The sequence below is a fragment of the Sapajus apella genome, unplaced genomic scaffold, assembly GCF_009761245.1.
Source record: "Sapajus apella isolate SASKATOON/1434 unplaced genomic scaffold, GSC_monkey_1.0 scaffold6, whole genome shotgun sequence".
Taxonomy (NCBI): domain Eukaryota; kingdom Metazoa; phylum Chordata; class Mammalia; order Primates; family Cebidae; genus Sapajus; species Sapajus apella.
This window is the reverse complement of record NW_022436946.1, coordinates 32,378,482-32,395,943: the sequence shown is the minus strand read 5'-3', so window position 1 is coordinate 32,395,943 and position 17,462 is coordinate 32,378,482. Positions and strand designations below refer to the sequence as shown.

General features: G+C 41.9%; 1 protein-coding gene across 2 annotated transcripts in view; it reads left to right on the top strand.

Annotated features, from left to right (window-relative positions):
• The first annotated feature begins 14,280 nt into the window (after positions 1–14,280).
• The window catches only part of DCBLD1 (discoidin, CUB and LCCL domain containing 1), a 66,468-nt gene continuing 63,286 nt past the window's right edge, over positions 14,281–17,462 (top strand). For both annotated transcript variants that reach the window (XM_032274955.1, XM_032274953.1), the window contains exon 1: positions 14,281–14,690. In XM_032274955.1, the coding sequence (XP_032130846.1) occupies positions 14,447–14,690 (244 nt within the window). In that variant the 5' untranslated portion in view covers positions 14,281–14,446. The remainder of the gene's footprint in view (positions 14,691–17,462) is intronic.

Below are 17,462 nucleotides of genomic sequence, written 5' to 3'. Positions count from 1 at the left end.
TATTCTTTGAGCATTGAAGCTTTCTTTTAATACCTGAGTCAGACAAGCAAGAGAGGCATAACAGGGGTCTTACCATCCCACATGAGTAGATTTTATCCCTGAACCAGATTGTTTAGTTTGCTTGGCTCTGGAAACCCCCAACCCTGATTCTGCTTGCGGCCCAGTCTTGACATTTTTCTTGGTCTCAACAATTCCCAACATTGTGCCATTTTGTCTTTGGTAGTTCCCTGTTATGTCTCTAACTGGAGATCAGGCAGGCTTAACCTTAACCTCCTTTCGTGAAAAGCAAGACCCTCTTAGACTCCCAGGGAAGGGTCTGGTGACTCCAGAAATCATAACCTTGTGCTCCGAATCCCAGTTATGTTCAACAACTAGAGAAGAAGAGAAAACTTAGGAATGTGAGTACAAAGATGTCATAGGTCCCAGGCCCTAAATCTGATGAATAGTACTTAATTCCAAATCCCACTGTTAGTGAGAAAGAATATCAAGTGTGTCCCAGCACTCAGGGGAAGTCTTAGGAATAAAGCCAACTGGGTTTACCCTCAAGGAGGGACAGAAAACCTTGGCTGAGGAAATGAGATATAATTGATATTGTAAATTTTCAATAGCTCCTCTTAAGAAATAAGTCTTTGTTAAGATGTGATCAGTTACCACTTCAAAGAGATCTCTGAGCTGCAGCAAGAGAGCAAAGCTTTATAAAAATGAATCATAGAATTAGCATGGAGGACCCATTAAAGCTGCAAAGAGGAACAAGTGGAAGGGAGGTGGAGGAGAAACTGTTTAGCTCATATTTTAACCACAGTCTGCCAAACTTGCCCCCTTAAAGATCTCATTTGGTAAGTGTGAGAAGGCACTAAAGAGCAGGGGACTAAGACAGGGAGCAATTGCTGGTACACACATGTGGTCCCAGCTACTCAGGAGGCTGAGGTGGGAGGATTACTTGAGCCTAGATTGAGGCTGCAGTGAGCCATGATCTCACCACTGCACTGTAGCCGAGGTGAGAGAGTGAGAGCCTGTCTGAAAAAAACAAAGAAAGAAATATAGGGGGCAAGGAGAGGGAAAAAGGAAAGTGCCTCAGATCAGACTACTTGGCTTCCAACAGGAGTTCTACTAACCAAGTGTCAGGTCTTTTGGATTCCTTATAACCTGCCTCTCAATCTCCTAATTCTATGTTCTCTATCCAAATAGAAGTTTCAGTAACTAAGATAATTTTTGTGTGAATAAAGACTTTGGAATTAAACCTCATAAAGGATTCCCTATTTACTTAGAAATCTCTGCTAAGAAAGATTATTCAACTTCTTGATTTCAAGATTTTTCTCTCTGTTGTTTTTTCTCTGACCTTTGATCATCTCCATTTGGTCTGGAGTCGTGAAAATGTTTAAGTCATATGACAAAACATTAAGACTTTCAAAGAAAATGGAAAAAAAATCCTCTTTGAAAGGCAAAGCCTCTCTGCTCTCGAACACACTGAAATTCAATCCTTTGTGTATTTAACTAAATAAGGACCTTTTCTCAGGATAAAACTTGTGAGTGAAGGAGATAAAAGGCTTTAGAAAAGTGGATGACAGGTTTTTTTAATTAGAAAAATTTACTTTTAGAGCAATTTTAGATTCACAGCAAAATTGAGTGGAAAGTAGAGTTCCTATGCACTCACTCCATGTCCCCACACACTAACAGCCCGTGCATTAGCAACATCTACCACCAGAGTGATTTTTGAATGGATACTCTCATTTGTCCCATGCTTCCTACCTTTCCTCTCTGCACTGCAAAGTGTTCATGGGTGTTCTGTCCTTGCCCCATCCATGTCAGATACCTGTATTTGGGAACTGTCAGATGTCAGGTCTGAACATCTGAGAGTCACAGCAGGAAGCCAGGGGATGGGAATCACTTTTTCATTGTTTCTGTTTTGTTTTGTTTTAATTTTTTAAGCTTCCAGTAATACTTTCCAGAGATCCCAAGAGATTGCCTCCACTTCCTTAGAATCATCTCAGCATCCTGATGGCCAAGCAGGAAATGTTTCAATTTCCAGATCGTCCACTTCTCCTCCTTGTAGAGATGCGTGAACTGAGGCTGAAAGACGGGGAGGAGTTTGCACCAGGCCATGGAGTTGTGGAGCTAGGACTAGAACCAAGCTTTCTTTGACTGCCTGTCCAGCGCCTTCTCACTTATTTCTTAATAATGATTTAAAAATTTCCACCTTCCTGGATGAGCCCTTTGACTCTCCTTTTGGCCTTTCCCAATTCTCTTGTTAATTAACTTAATGTTTTGTTTTTTTTTTAGCATCTGTAAGACTTGGCAAGCTGAGACAGCAAATTTGACAAAGCTTCTTGAACTGTTGTTCAATTCTGCAGGAGTAACATCACATGGGGTACCCACATAGAAGGGGCCCCCCTAATCACAGCATTTATCGTGATTTAGGTAATGGACATATTCAGCAGGTGAATATTCCTGTCATCATAAAGCCAGTCCCACATGGCTTGCAAACAAAGCATATCAGCTGCTTCATCTGGGGTGTTCCACTTGGCATTTATAGGTGGTCTTGGATAATCCCTCTATCAGAGTAAACAGACCTTACAGTGGCTTTTATCCAGCCCACCAGGCTGGCTTTCTATCAGGATTAACTTCCTGTGTGTCTGCGTCATATATTCATCTGCAATTGTTCAATGGCAAGCAGTGGGTCCAGCATCAATCCAAACATACTCTTGCACTCTGCAGCATTTAAAACCTAAAATACTGCCCCTACATTAGTCACCCTCATAACCCATTTTACTATAGCAAAGTTTCCATAGGAAGCTAATGATACTTATCTACAAAACCATTCCTCACACTGTGCCCTCTGGTATCAACAGTTACTTGGTTTTGCCCTTTTCTCACATTGACCATCTTCTTGGCAACCACAGGTCTTAGAGGTACTTTCTGTTGTTACTGCGTAATTTTGCCCCTGAGGTGTCTTTGAGGCTGGTGCCCTAAGCCGATTGAAATCCATCACAGCATTCTCTTTTAATTTCATTTTAACTGTTACAGATAACAATAACAAAGAGATTGAGTATTTCAATTTTTCATTATTAGTTTGTATTTCCTTATACATCTAGTGAACCAACTCCTGGGAAGTTGAAGCATCTCAAAGTTCCACTGGTAACTTTGACCTTTAGTAAGTGATCTCAACACATTGCAGCTTCATACCACTGTTACTGGAAAGGGGTCTGGATTCAGACCCCAAGAGAGGGTTCTTGGATCTCGCACAAGAAAGAAATCAAGGTAAATCCATAAAGTGAAAGCAAGTTTATTAGAGAAGCAAAGAAATAAAAGAATGGTTACTTCATTGGCAGAGCAGTGGCATGGGCTTCTCGGCTAAGGATATTTATAGTAATTTCTTGATTATGTGCTTAAAAAGAGGTAGATGATTCATGAGTTTTCTGGGGGGAAAATGGACAATCCCCAGAACAGAGGATTTCTCCTCATTTTAAACCATATAGGGTAACTTCCTGATGTTGCCATGGCATTTGCAAACTGTCAGGGCACTGGCAGGAATGTCTTTTGGGATGCTAATGTATTATAACCAGTGTAAAATGGTGTAATAAGCAGTGAGGACAACCAGAGATCACTTTCATTGCTATCTTGGTTTTGCTGGATTTTGGCTGGCTTCTTTACCACAACCTGTCCTATCAGCAAGGTCTTTGTGACATGTATCTTGTGCTGACCTCCTATCTCATTATGTGACTAAGAATGTCTAACCTCCTGGAATGCAGCCCAGCAGATCTCAGTCTTATTTTACCAGCCCCTATACAAGATGGAGTTGATGTGGTTCAAATGCCTCTGACATATTTCTCCCCTCCCTTTTATAAGGGAACCCTTAACCTTAAGAGTTATGGAGAGATGCTGATTCATTTTCTGTAACTTCTTCAGGCTGGGTAAGGGCAATGATATTCCTAACTATTAGGGTCTCTTGTATTCAGGGTAGAGAGGAGCTCAGATAAAAAGCATCAGTATGTCAAGGGCCACTCAGAACTCTTGAGCTCTGGCAAAAGGTAATATTGGGAAGATTAATACGTGTTCTGTTTAAGATAACATTGAGTATGCTTATCCTGGATTCCTACACATAGAGTACAATAACAATATATTTCACAACAGTAAAGCTAAATAAGTAATACTACCCTAAGTAAACTAAATAAGAAGGCCTTCCATGAACTGGGCAATTGTTGAAGCAAAGCTAATATGGAGTCACTAGATGATTCTAATATGTGCCCAGAATTAGAATACTAATCCAGATTTTTACATTACCCATCTCTCTTGCTTCTTCTGAGCAGCAACAAGAGATCACTGGTTGGGTCACAAGAATAAGCAGGGTTAATCTAAATTGCAGGAAAAAAAACCTCAAAAACAACTGATGAGACTAGAATCTAATAACAGGTATATCACATTTTTTGAAACATAATTTTTCTCTCTCCAGTCTCCCATTTTTACTAAAAACAAATCAAATCATAGTGAGACCAATATGCTTTATTATATTTGGCCTGATTATTTGCATACAGTACAGCAAGAATAATTATTTTTCACATGGGCTTTTTAAATTGGCTTTGATGGAACTCTGTTTCATAAGGAATCTCAGAAAAGACTTTTTTTAAAAAGCCCAGCCAGCCATGGGTTTGCACCCTCAAATACCTATGAGTTGGGTAACTTCCTCTACTCTTGAGGTCCCAAGATAACATGGGGTTCCTGGGCCTGTCAGAAAGTGACATTCTTTATTTACCACAGTCAGGAGCCCTGCATAGGGACTGCGTAGACAAGGTATGAGGCCAGTTTTCCCAAGGGACTTTTATTGGCTCTATAAGTCAAAGTAGATTCCTTAAAGGAAAACACACCATCCCAGTCAAAGCTTTCATAAAATAGCCCATTTCTCCAATTGTGTCCTGTTGCAAAAGAAAAAGTATTCTTATTGTACTTATGCAAATAATTATATTTCTATAAGTTAAGAATACTCGCCAAATAGTCTTCAAATTCTGGAGAAATCAAATACAGTGGAACAGATATGCTCCAAATTTTGTTCGTGGGAGTATACTTTACTCAATTGATAAAAGCTGCCAATAGCTCAAAAGTTCTCTTGACTCCGAAAAACAAAGGATCCACAACATTTTAAGCAAAAAATAAAAAAAAATTACTTCAGCCTTCTATTGGTTCAGTTCATGCAGTTAACTCCTGTTCCAAATGATTTTCATGGACATTCCAGCTGTCCATGAGAGTCCTGAAAGTTCTCCCTCTGTTCTAATGTCACAACCTCCAAAGTTATCAGAACCCTGCATTCCAGAGCACCTGTCAAAGTCCTATAGCTAACTATAAACCACCTTTCGAAGAGGATCTAAACAAGACAATCACTGTGGATGACAAAAAGTCCTAGGACAGCCATTATTAAAACCACAATTGACTAGAAATTTTGGTTACTTCTGTGGAATAAAACAATTTTACATAATAACAATAATTATTAACAACATAGACTAAGTCATATCAGAATTATAGGAGTTTCCCATAATTTTGGAACACATACTGCTAATATATTTATATAATAGAACCCAAAGAAAGCCAAATATCATTTCATTTTTGACAATGTTTCCTGTATGACTTTTATACCAAATAAGCCAAGTGTCATTTTTGGACAGGGACCTAATATCTAAAAGATTAATTAGGTCAGAAAAAGGCACAATTTATAGTTTGTCAAATATCAAATCCTAGGTTACCATAAATCACTCATTTGGTCAAAATGGCAACTCAAAAAAAAATTTTTTTTTTGAGATGGAGTTTCACTCTTGTTGCCCAGGCTGGAGTGCAGTGGTCTGCTCTTGGCTCACCGCAACCTCCATCTTCTGGGTTCAAGCGATTCTCCTGCCTCAGCCTCCTGAGTGGTTTGGATTACAGGTGTCTGCCACCACGACTGACTGATTTTTGTATTTTTAGTAAAGATGAGTTTCACTGTGTTGGCCAGGCTGTGCTGGAACTCCTGACCTCAGGTAATCTGCCTGCCTTGGCCTCCCAAAGTGCTGGAATTACAGGTGTAAGCCACCGTGCCCAGCCACAAAAATTTTTAAAAGACAAAAACCTTTACTCATCAATAGAGGAAAGGCTTAGCTTTCCAAACAATCTGTCTCTTTCCTTTTCTTTCTTTTTTCTACAGTTTATTCAAAATGGCAGACAAAAAATGGCAGACATTTTAAAAAATATTACATGAAAATATTGTTCAAGAGAGAAAGCCAAATTTTACCCTTGCCTTAGTGCACTATTGATGTCAAACCTAATTCTTAATAAAACCTTATAGATAAATCTATCCAATCTTAACCATTATGACCATATGGTAAGATTCTTATAAACCTTTTATAACCCTTTATAATTTTTGCGACAGAGCAGACCAGTGTTGTATGAAAAACCTGTTGTGATTTTATTCCAATGTTCAATTTATGAAAAAACTAAATAATACTCCTTTAACTTTAGCTAATATTTTCATATACAGAATTTCTTTTACAAGAATAATTTTTCACAAATATTCCACAACTTGTTCAAAACTTCAGCTTTTTCCTATCTAATTTAAAACAATCCTTTAACATTTAAATCTAGGCCAAAAAATCCACATTCCTATACCAAAAACACATTTCACTTTCCTTACACAACTTGCATGTAAAACTCTTTTTATTTCCCAAAGATTACTTAAGTCATGTGAACTAAAAGATATTACGCTTTTTACTTTTCTGACAAAATTTTTGATTTAAGAACTTACTTTTTTAAGTCAAATAATTAGAGCTCTTTTATATATAAACATCACATGCACAACACATATAAATAGAAGAAGATCCAGTAGTTGTAAGAGTTTTCATTTGCCAGTATTTCTTAATTGAATGACTGGCTTAATGGTGGACTCTTGGAGGAACAGGGACAAGAAAAGAGGAAGTTTCTACAGTCTAACAAGCAGGCACAGCTGGAAGGCAAAACAGATCTCCCAAAATTAAGGGCCCCATTTTATATCAGATCCTGGATCCTCAAAAGGAGAAATGCTATGGAAAAAGACAGTGCAATTATTTTACTGTGCATTTCATTGCAAAGCAATCTAAAGCCACTCAGACCATTCTGTGATCCGCCCATCCCTCATGGGAGTCTTATCTCTGGGTGTATGTGGGCTGGGGAGACACATCTGCATACCTTCCACGTGGCCAAGAGCATACTTCACTAATCCAAACACCAAAGAGCCAAGTATTCACTCATAACCCCATTAGCCATTCCTCAAAGTATATTTCCTACCTAGTTATTATACACCAACCTCTCATAATGCAAAGTATTTTTTGATACCCCCAGAGGTTAAAACATCAGATAACACTGTGCAAAACAGAACAGAGCCTAAAATTTTGAAAGGGATCTATCCACTTTCAGTTCCTGGATCTCTGAGGAAAACACAAGTTTTTTCTAATACTGGGTCTGTGGCATCTCCTTTATTTTTCCCAAGGAATCCCAGGGTGTTGGAACTTGAATATTCACTTCTAATTAAGCTGACTTTTCACCATAGCACTCTTTTTTTTTTTTAAGTCCTTTTAAATCCCTTACTACCCATCTTTAGCCATGCCAAACTGCCAATATTTCTGGTTTTTGAATGTTACCAAAAGTAACCTCACAGGTGAAACCCATAAGCCTTAACTATTAAGCTACAGCACTGGGAAGTTTCCATTGCACTTCCCAGAAGGAGTCTAGAGCAGCCAGTTTTGAGCTTGCAAAGACAGAAATTTTAGGGCTATGACATGAACCCTCAAATTTCTGTTCCCAGGATGGCAGAGACCAAGAGAAAGTACCGCCACATGATTTCAAGGTCAAGCTCCCAAGGACGTTTCTCAACATGTGGTCTCTGGGCAAGGTGACAGAGTGGACAGTTGCCCTAACAGAAAAGTTAGAAAAGAGAAAGAAGAGAAAGGGAAACACAATTAGGAAACAGCTGTCGTGGAGTTGTCATAAGAACAAACTCAGATCCAGTATATGAAACGTCTTCAAAAACTATTTTTTTAAATGACACAAATGTATTGCACCAGGTAGTACAGAGGCAACTAGAATTTAAAATTAGGGCTGGCCACCCCAAATCTCCTGAAACTGTTAAACAACTTCAGCAAAGTCTCAGAATACAAAATCGATGTGCAAAAATCACATGCATTCCTATACACCAATAACAGACTTAAAGAGAGTCAAATCAAGAACAAACTTCCATTCACAATTGCCACAAAGAGAATAAAATACCTAGGAATACAACTAACAAGGAACGTAAAGGACCTCTTCAAGGAGAACTACAAGCCACTGCTCAACGAAATAAGAGAGGACACAAACAGATGGAGAAACATTCCATGTTCATGGTTAGGAAGAATCAATATCGTGAAAATGGCCATACTGCCCAAAGTAATTTACAGATTCAATGCTATCCCCATCAAGCTACCAATGACCTTCTTCACAGAACTGGAAAAAACCACCTTAAACTTCATATGGAACCAAAAGAGAGCCCACATAGCCAAGTCAATTCTAAGCAAAAAGAACAAAGCGGGAGGCATCACACTACCGGACTTCAAACTATACTACAAGGCTACAGTAATCAAAACAGCATGGTACTGGTACCAAAACAGAGATATAGACCAATGGAACAGAACAGAGGTCTCGGAGGCAACGCAACATATCTACAACCATCTGATCTTTGACAAACCAGACAAAAACAAGCAATGGGGAAAGGATTCCCTGCTTAATAAATGGTGTTGGGAAAACTGGCTAGCCATGTGCAGAAAGCAGAAACTGGACCCCTTCCTGACACCTTACACTAAAATTAACTCCAGATGGATTAAAGACTTAAGCATAAGACCTAACACCAAAAAAACCCTAGAAGAAAATCTAGGCAAAACCATTCAGGATATAGGCGTAGGCAAAGACTTCATGACCAAAACACCAACAACATTGACAACAAAAGCCAAAATAGACAAATGGGACCTAATCAAACTCCACAGCTTCTGCACAGCAAAAGAAACAGTCATTAGAGTGAATCGGCAACCAACAGAATGGGAAAAAATGTTTGCAGTTTACCCATCTGACAAAGGGCTGATATCCAGAATCTACAAAGAACTAAAACAGATTTACAAGAAAAAAACTAACAAGCCCATGCAAAAGTGGGCAAAGGATATGAACAGATACTTTACAAAAGAAGACATACATGAGGCCAACAAACATATGAAAAATGCTCATCATCACTGGTCATTAGAGAAATGCAAATCAAAACTACATTGAGATACCATCTCACGCCAGTTAGAATGGCGATCATTAAAAAATCTGGAGACAACAGATGCTGGAGAGGATGTGGAGAAATAGGAACACTTTTGCACTGTTGGTGGGAGTGTAAATTAGTTCAACCATTGTGGAAGACAGTGTGGCGATTCCTCAAGGACCTAGAAATAGAAATTCCATTTGACCCAGCAATCCCATTACTGGGTATATATCCAAAGGATTACAAATCGTTCTACTGTAAGGACACGTGCACATGAATGTTCACTGCAGCACTGTTTACAATAGCAAAGACCTGGAACCAACCCAAATGCCCATCGATGATAGACTGGACAGGGAAAATGTGGCACATACACACCATGGAATATTATGCAGCCATCAAAAACGATGAGTTTGTGTCCTTTGTAAGGACATGGATGAACCTGGAAACCATCATTCTCAGTAAACTGACAGAAGAGCAGAAGATCAAACACGGCATGTTCTCGCTCACAGGCGGTTGTTAAACAATGAGAACACATGGACACAGGGAGGGGAGCACTACACACTGGGGTCAGTTGAGGGGAAATAGGGGAGGGATGGTGGGGGGTGGGGAGCTGGGGAGAGATAACAAGGGGAGAGATGCCAGATGTAGGTGATGGGGAGGAAGGCAGCAAATCACACTGCCACGTGTGTACCTATGCAACAATCTTGCATGTTCTTCACATGTATCCCAAAACCTAAAATGCAATAAAATAAATAAATGGGAAAAAAAAATTAGGGCTGGCCCTGGAAAGTGATACCATAAATCAATGAATAATGAATCAAACACAATGACAGAATAAGGGAGAAAGCCTGGGTAGGAGAGAGCCTGCTTGCCTCAACAGCATGCCTAAAGAAGGAATGGCAGGACAATGGTAAGTTTATCAGAAATGGAAATTAGAGAAAGGCCACTTTGGGAGGAAAGTTTTGACTGTGCCCTGCTGAGCTCTGCCACAGAGGGGGATGGCTCTGACCTTTAGCCTAGCTGTTTAGTGCTTGTGGCAAAAATATCCACATGGGAGTGACAAAGGCTCTTTGTGACCAGTCAAGCTCCCCGAGCCTTCTTTTCTTCTAGGCCTTGTTCTTGAACCCTGTCTTTGGCCTGCCTAGTCCAGCTTTAACAAAAATTCTAAGTTAGTTCAGAGAGAATCCCCGACTCCCCATATCAGATCAAGTTTCTCCTCCCTTATCTTTTTACTGGGTAAGTTCTTGACCTGCATTCAGGAAGAATCTCATTAAGTCAGTTTATAAACATCCCCTCTACCCCGATGTCTCCTCCTAGTGATTTTTCATCACAGACCCCTTCGCCCTGCTCACTGGATAGAAATCCCTGAATTCAAAGTTGAGTCTGATTGCCATAATCTTGACACCTATTACAATGCAAATCTGAACAAGTTTCTTTCTTTTTTTTTTTTGAGACGAAGTTTCGCTCTTGTTGCCCAGGCTGGAGTGCAATGGTGTGATCTTGGCTCACCACAACCTCTGTCTCCTGAGTTCAAGTGATTCTCCTGCCTCAGTCTCCCAAGTAGCTGGGACTACAGATATGTGCCACCACATCCAGCTAATTTTTTTTTTTTTTTTAGTAGAGAAGGGGTTTCTCCATGTTTCCCTGCTTCCCATTACCCCCAGGAGCCCTCAGATTCTGCTCCTGCTGCCCATTCTGTATTCAGGCTCAAGTTCAATGATAAAGTAGGTTCAATCTTTTTTTTTTTTTTTTTTTTTTTTTTTGGCAGAGTCCCGCTCTGTCACCCATGCTGGAGTGCAATGGTGTAATCTTGGCTCACTGCAACCTCTGCCTCCCAGGTTCAAGTGATTCTCCTGCCTCAGCCTCCTGAATAGCTGGGATTACAGGTGCCAGCCACTATGCCTGGCTAATTTTTGTATTTTTAGAAGAGACAGGGTTTCACAATGTTGGCCAGGGTGGTCTTGATCTCTCGACCTCAGGTAATCTGCCCACCTCGGCTTCCCAAAGTGCTGGGATTATAGGCATGAGCCATTGTGCCTGGCCAGGTTCAATCTTGGTAAGCACCCTGTGATCTCTGTTTCTGAGTTTTTAAAATAATATATTTTCCTTGTCTGACAAACACGTTTTCCTTCTAATTAATATCTTCACCTCTCCCAGGCCCTGCCAGACTTTGAAAATCGAGGTTATATGCCCTTCTCCTGTGATTCCATGGTACCCTGAACCTCTTCTATCATTGTGCTTATCAATCTATATAATTAATTTTGTTTGTGTAATTAACTTTCTCAAATTTCTATTATTAGATCGTAAATGAGGAAGAGACGGTACCTGCATTTATTTTTATTGTGTTGACATCACATTGTTGCATATATGGAAAATGTCTAAAACATTGGGAATTATAATTGAACATGAGATTTGAGTGGGGACAGATAGAAACCATATCAGACATCGATAAGGGCTTCAGTTTTATAGCTCAGATACTTTTCTTCATAAAGTCACAGTCGGGGTTACTAAATGTTAAGGATAAATTGAATTAGGTCATTGAACTGGATTACAATCTATTTTGAAGCTTTCTAAACTGTTTAGAATCACACTAGGTTTGCAGTTCTGTTTAAATTCTGTCCTACCTAAGCAAGACAGAACACATAATTTATAATATAAAATAAGGCAGCTCCTGACCAGCTGTTAAGTATTTTTATAGAAGAGCTGGCAAATGTAAGCATAAATTGCAGTAAGATAAGTGAAATAAAGGCTGGATGGCAAGTGGGGGGATGGGTTAGAAGTGAAATAGCCTATGAGAGACACTTCCCTAGAGATGTTTTCCATCTTAGTACAGTATGCGAAATGTTTATAGATAGATCCTAATAAGCATAATTTTTCTTAATGGAGCTTGGTTCTGAGATTCCATCATGCATTGTTTTAAAAAATCAAAATGGAATCTTCTCAAGATTAAAACAAGTATATTAATTCAACAAGGCTTATTTTATTGTATACAAAAATATACTGCAATTCCAGCTACCCAAAAGGCTGAGGCAGGAGGATTGAGCTCAGGAGTTAGAGGTGGTAGTGCACTATGATCAGGCCTGTGAATAGCCACTGCACTCCAGCTGAGCAACATGGTAAGGCCCTGTCTCTAGAAACGATACAAACATATCTATGTATACATATACACACACACACATACACACACACACACACACACAGAGCAGGTATTTGATAATCTGTTACATTTTCACATTTTAATTTTATTATTATTTTCTTAACTACAGATTTTATATTTCAAAGAAGGAACAGCATGATGAAAGCAATAGGATCTGGCTTTCTGTTTCTTCATTGTTACCAGATCCTAAATCTCTCCCCTTGTCTGGCTCAGGATTTGGGTGTAGAGCAGATGACTTCATTCCCATCAAGGTATTCACTGAGATTAAAAAAAAAAAGGTCACCCCTGAAAGCCCACCTGCCTCACATTATGAATTCCTCACTGGCAAACAATACTCTTCATTGTCTTTGCTTCATTCATAGCTCACAGTGTCAAACCTGTTAGAGCCTGGCAGCAGCTGCCCAAACTCACTTAGAAAGAATGAAGAGAAATAAGAAAAAGGGAAAGCTGAAGTTAGGAGGATGTTCAATGTATCAAAGTTATCTTTTTACGTTTTTGAGTGTAAGAATACTCAGTATTTTCATGGGTGTGAATTTACTTTCTATTAAAAAATGATAAAATCCACCATTTATTAGGTACTTTCTCTACATGCAGAACTTAATATACACATTCAGTTAGGTGTCACACTCTGCAACAAAGCTAAGGTCCAGAATCAAACTGGGATCCACTCCATTTCTAACGCCCAAGTTCTTTCCTCTAAGATCTGCTTCCTCAGAGAAAGCAAAGCCCCAAAGGCAATCTCATTTGAGATTTTATCAGTTTGTTTATTTAGTTAAAAAAAGAAAAGAGGAAAAAAGGAACGCATGTATGAAATGAGTCCATCCAGGTTATCCAAAGATCACATGAGGGGCCACTATTTGCCACTGGAGGGACTGTTGCTTCCTCTACGCCTCCATGCTTCCCTGCGCTGCACCTCTACGTGAAACCTCAGAGTGCCACGCCGTGGTGCAGTGCGCAGAGGAAGTAAACGGGGACTACAGGGCACCAGAGACGTAAGATAGCCCTTAAAATACATATCTAATCTGTCCTTGTCACTTTCCACTGCCACCACCCTATTCAACTACTCGGTAATAGCTTTGTAAATCTCCACTCTCCAATCTGCCCTCCCCAAACCCTTCTCTGCAACTCCTTAGAGGATCAACGAGTCGAGTCCTTCCGCCTTCTGAACCTTCCGTGGCTGCTCACCGCTCCCAAAACCAAGTTAAACATCCTTTAGGCTGCACGTCCTGGCCCCTAATCTGTACACTAGCTTCTACATCTGGCCGTGCACCCACCTGTTCACCATGCTCCAGCCACCTGGCCCTTTCCTCCTTCAGCTTCTTTGCACAACTTGTCTGTTTTAGCTCCTGCTTTAATCTCAGCTTTGATGCCACTTAGCCCTCTCCTAGCTGATTCCTCCCTCAACCCCGTTACCCGCCATCTAATTAGAGCTCTCTAAATGTGCTTCAACAGCACCCTTCATGTCACTGATTGCAATTTGCATTGAATACTTGCCTGATTATTTTCAATGCCTGCAAGTGCCACATGGGTTTAGCCCTGCTCCTGACAAGCACACTGCTGAACTGAATAACTTTTAAGTGAATGAATGAATGAATGAGTTAAGGTCCTACTTGGCACTGTCATCATCCTATCACCAAAATATTTCCAGTCTCTGGGTGTGGCTATCCCTGGCATGCCCATCCCCGCGGGCTGGCAAAACCCTGGAGGGGGGCAGCCTCCCAGGGCACCGCCACGGGCTCAGCCCCTCCGAGAAGGACTCCTGCACCGTTCGGCGAGGGGCGGGTCTCGCGGCGAGGTGTCCTGCTGCGAAGCAGGTTCACGTGTATTGGGCAGGTGGAGCGGAGGGGAAGGAAGGAGCGCTACAGGGTGCGCCAGATACGTGGAGGCGAGCGCGGGCGGCGCCTGGCTCGCCTCCGGCCTCGCAGTGGGTAACTGCCTGGGAGCGCGACTTCCTCCTCTGGGGGCCGACGTGCGGGGCGGGGCGGGGCGGGAGACGCCCCCGCGGGGCTGGGCTCAAAGCCGCCCCAATGGGATTCGGTGCGGGGCAGCGGCTGAGCCCCGGCCTGGCACAGCGCTCCGCCGCGGAGGAGGCGGCCCGGCACGGGCAGCGGCGGCGCAGGGTCCGTCGAGGGGAGGCCGAGCCTGCCAAGCTGGCGCCCGGCGGGGCCGTGGTGCCCGGCGCCCGCGCGCTGGCGGGGACTGCCGGGCCGGGCCTCTTGGCTCTGTTGCTCGCGGTCTCCGCCCCGCTCCGGCTTCAGGCAGAGAAGCTGGGTGAGTGGAGCGCGTCCGGCAGGCAGCGGGACCCGGGGCGGCGGGGACAGGCTGCGGGCTGCGGGCTGCGGGCCGGGCCGGGCCGGGCCTGGAGGGACTGAGCGCGGGAGGAAGTCGGGTTCGTTGCCTGCACCCGCGGAGTACGGCTGTGCCTGCGGGGCCGGGGGTGAAGTAGGTTACTGCGTTCCGGGTCGGTCCCCCACCAAACTCCTTGCTTCCCCCCAAAACCAGAGAATCAACCAGGCGTCCCTGAACTTTCTCCCTTCGCCGCCCCCCTCCCCCAGCCCATTTCACTTAGTTTCCAGACTTCCTGACTCTACCCGCCCCGTGAGAAGGGACCTGACCCGAGGGTCGCCTTAGTAGACAGCCGTGTGCCGGGCCGGTTCTCTCCAGCCGCCCTTTGACAAAGCCGCTCCACCCGCGCGGAGCTGGAATCCCGGCGTGTGCGTTCGGGGCTCGTGCGGAATGGCCGGGGCACGTTTGTCGAGGTTGGCCTTGGACGCGGGCGGCCGGGCGGTGCCGCCACCTCCTCCCGAGTGTCCTGCTGGCGCCGCAAGTTGGAATCGTGTGGTTTCCTGTGTATTTGAGCGCGTAGACTCTCAACTAGGCTGCTTTTTCTCTAGAGCTGGCCTTTGACTTGGAGTTGGACCTAAGTAACCCACAACCGGGTTTACCCTCTGCCGGTCCAGATTAAAGCAGCAACCCCCCTTACCGGCCCTGTCTCTATTTCATTCATCCTCATAAATTCGTGCTTTTTTTTTTTTTAATAGCAAGGGCCAGCTTTCTGCCGAGTTGTTGCAGTGTTTCCTCTCCTCCCTTGCTCCTGGCCCTATATGCCTGAGCTTATTTAATGGCGCTGAGTCTATCCCGAGTACTTTGACAGCTCCCCCAACCACCGTGCTTTCTGGTGAAACAAGAATCTAAACTAAAACCAGTGCCGGCATTTTTTTCACTGAACTATGCCTCCATTCTGAAACACTAATACTCAAGATGTTGATAGTGGTTCCTAAGTTCATATTAAATACCAATGTGTTTATAAAAAGAAAACCTGCAAAACCCTCAAGTGATTTTGTCTAGTACTGTATGTAGCACAATACTAGGCAGATTGTAAAATTCTAATAAATATGTAAGATTTTAGTTAAATGTGTAGGACTTTTATGATATATGTTTTAAATATTTCTATTTTTTTCTCAAGTTACTGTTTGAAGGTGCACCTTTAATAATGTATGTCTATGAAAATCAATTCAACAGTATGTTCCTGTGCTAATCTGGCCAAAACTGTCATTGATGTTTCCCAATAAAGTTTTGGATTTTGTATGGTCATCCAGGCTGTTAACTGGGCACTTTGTGAGAGCAGTTCTCTAGGAACAAGTATGATTGTTTAGATTTTTTTTTGAAAATTATTATTGTTGTAATTAGTATTATTTTTGAGACAGGGTCTTACTCTGTCGCCTAGGCTACAGTGCAATGGCAAAATCTCACTGCAGCCTCGACTTCTGGACTCAAGCAATCCTCCTGCCTCAACCTCTTGAGTAGCTGGGACTATAGGTGCATCCCACCACACCTGGCTAATTTTTGTATATTTTTGTGAAGACGGGGTTTAGTAGCCATGTTACCCAGGCTGGTTTCGAACTCCTGAGCTCAAGTGATCCGCCCACCCCAGCCTCTCAAAGTGCTGGGACTACAGGCATGTAGTTGCTTAGATTCTTACTGGGCTTCAAATCTGAAACTTTATTGCGATTGACTAATGGAAGAAGAGATACTTTCCATGAAGCATCCTATGTATTCAGGATGTTAAAAGAACCAGTGAAGGAGCAGGTATTCAATCACACACAAAGAGTAAAGCTTAGATTTGAGACATTTACTGAAACACATCTAGGAATTCCAGTGCTGATACATCTTGAGTGATGAGGCATAATCAGTTATTTTTGAATATTTCTCACATCTGTGATTTTCCCAACTAGCACTTGGTCACTTATTTTTCAAGTCTTTATACATATAAACATGCACACCTATTTTTAGGTCTTGAAATATACTTTTGACTATGTAATTGGATGGTGGTCATAAATGATACTAGTGCTCTCTGTCTAGAATTGAGCAGCTTAGTCTGCTTTTGGTGAGAATAAAAAGTAGTTTTTTTTTTTTGTTTTTTTTTTTTTTGCATTTAAGTTTCATAGCTCTTGTTAGCTTAGCCTGGTGCTTCTTAGTTCCCCCAGACTCCCCAGCCTATCTGATCACTAATCTGTCTGGAGATGTAGAAAGCTCCCACCCCTTATTTTGAATCAAATTCTAGTGGGTGGGGCTTGGGAATAGTCACTTTCAAAAAGTTACCTCAGATAATTCTGATTCTAATCAACTTTGAGACTGGGAAACATTTTATAATGTTAGGACTGTGATAAAATGCTACCATCTGTGTTATAGGCAATTTCATATTAGACTTTTATTTATTGTGTAGTTTCAGGAAACAAATGTCATAATTTAACCTAAATGTTTATAAGCCTAATCAATACAATTAATTAAATTTTTGTGTGTCAGAGTCTGGTGACCCCATGAAGCTATACTGGATCTTTTGTAGGGCAGCCGCTTGCCTATCTGGTGTTTTTGTTAAATTAAATTTTTTAAAAAGTGTCTACCCCTCCCATTGTTTGCAGCCACTCAGATCCCAGGTATTTGGGGTTAGTGACCAGAGCTTAGGATCATTTCAGCTCATTATGTTCTGTTCCTCTGGATCCACTTAACTAAAGGTAGATATTTACATAGATTGTTTCACAT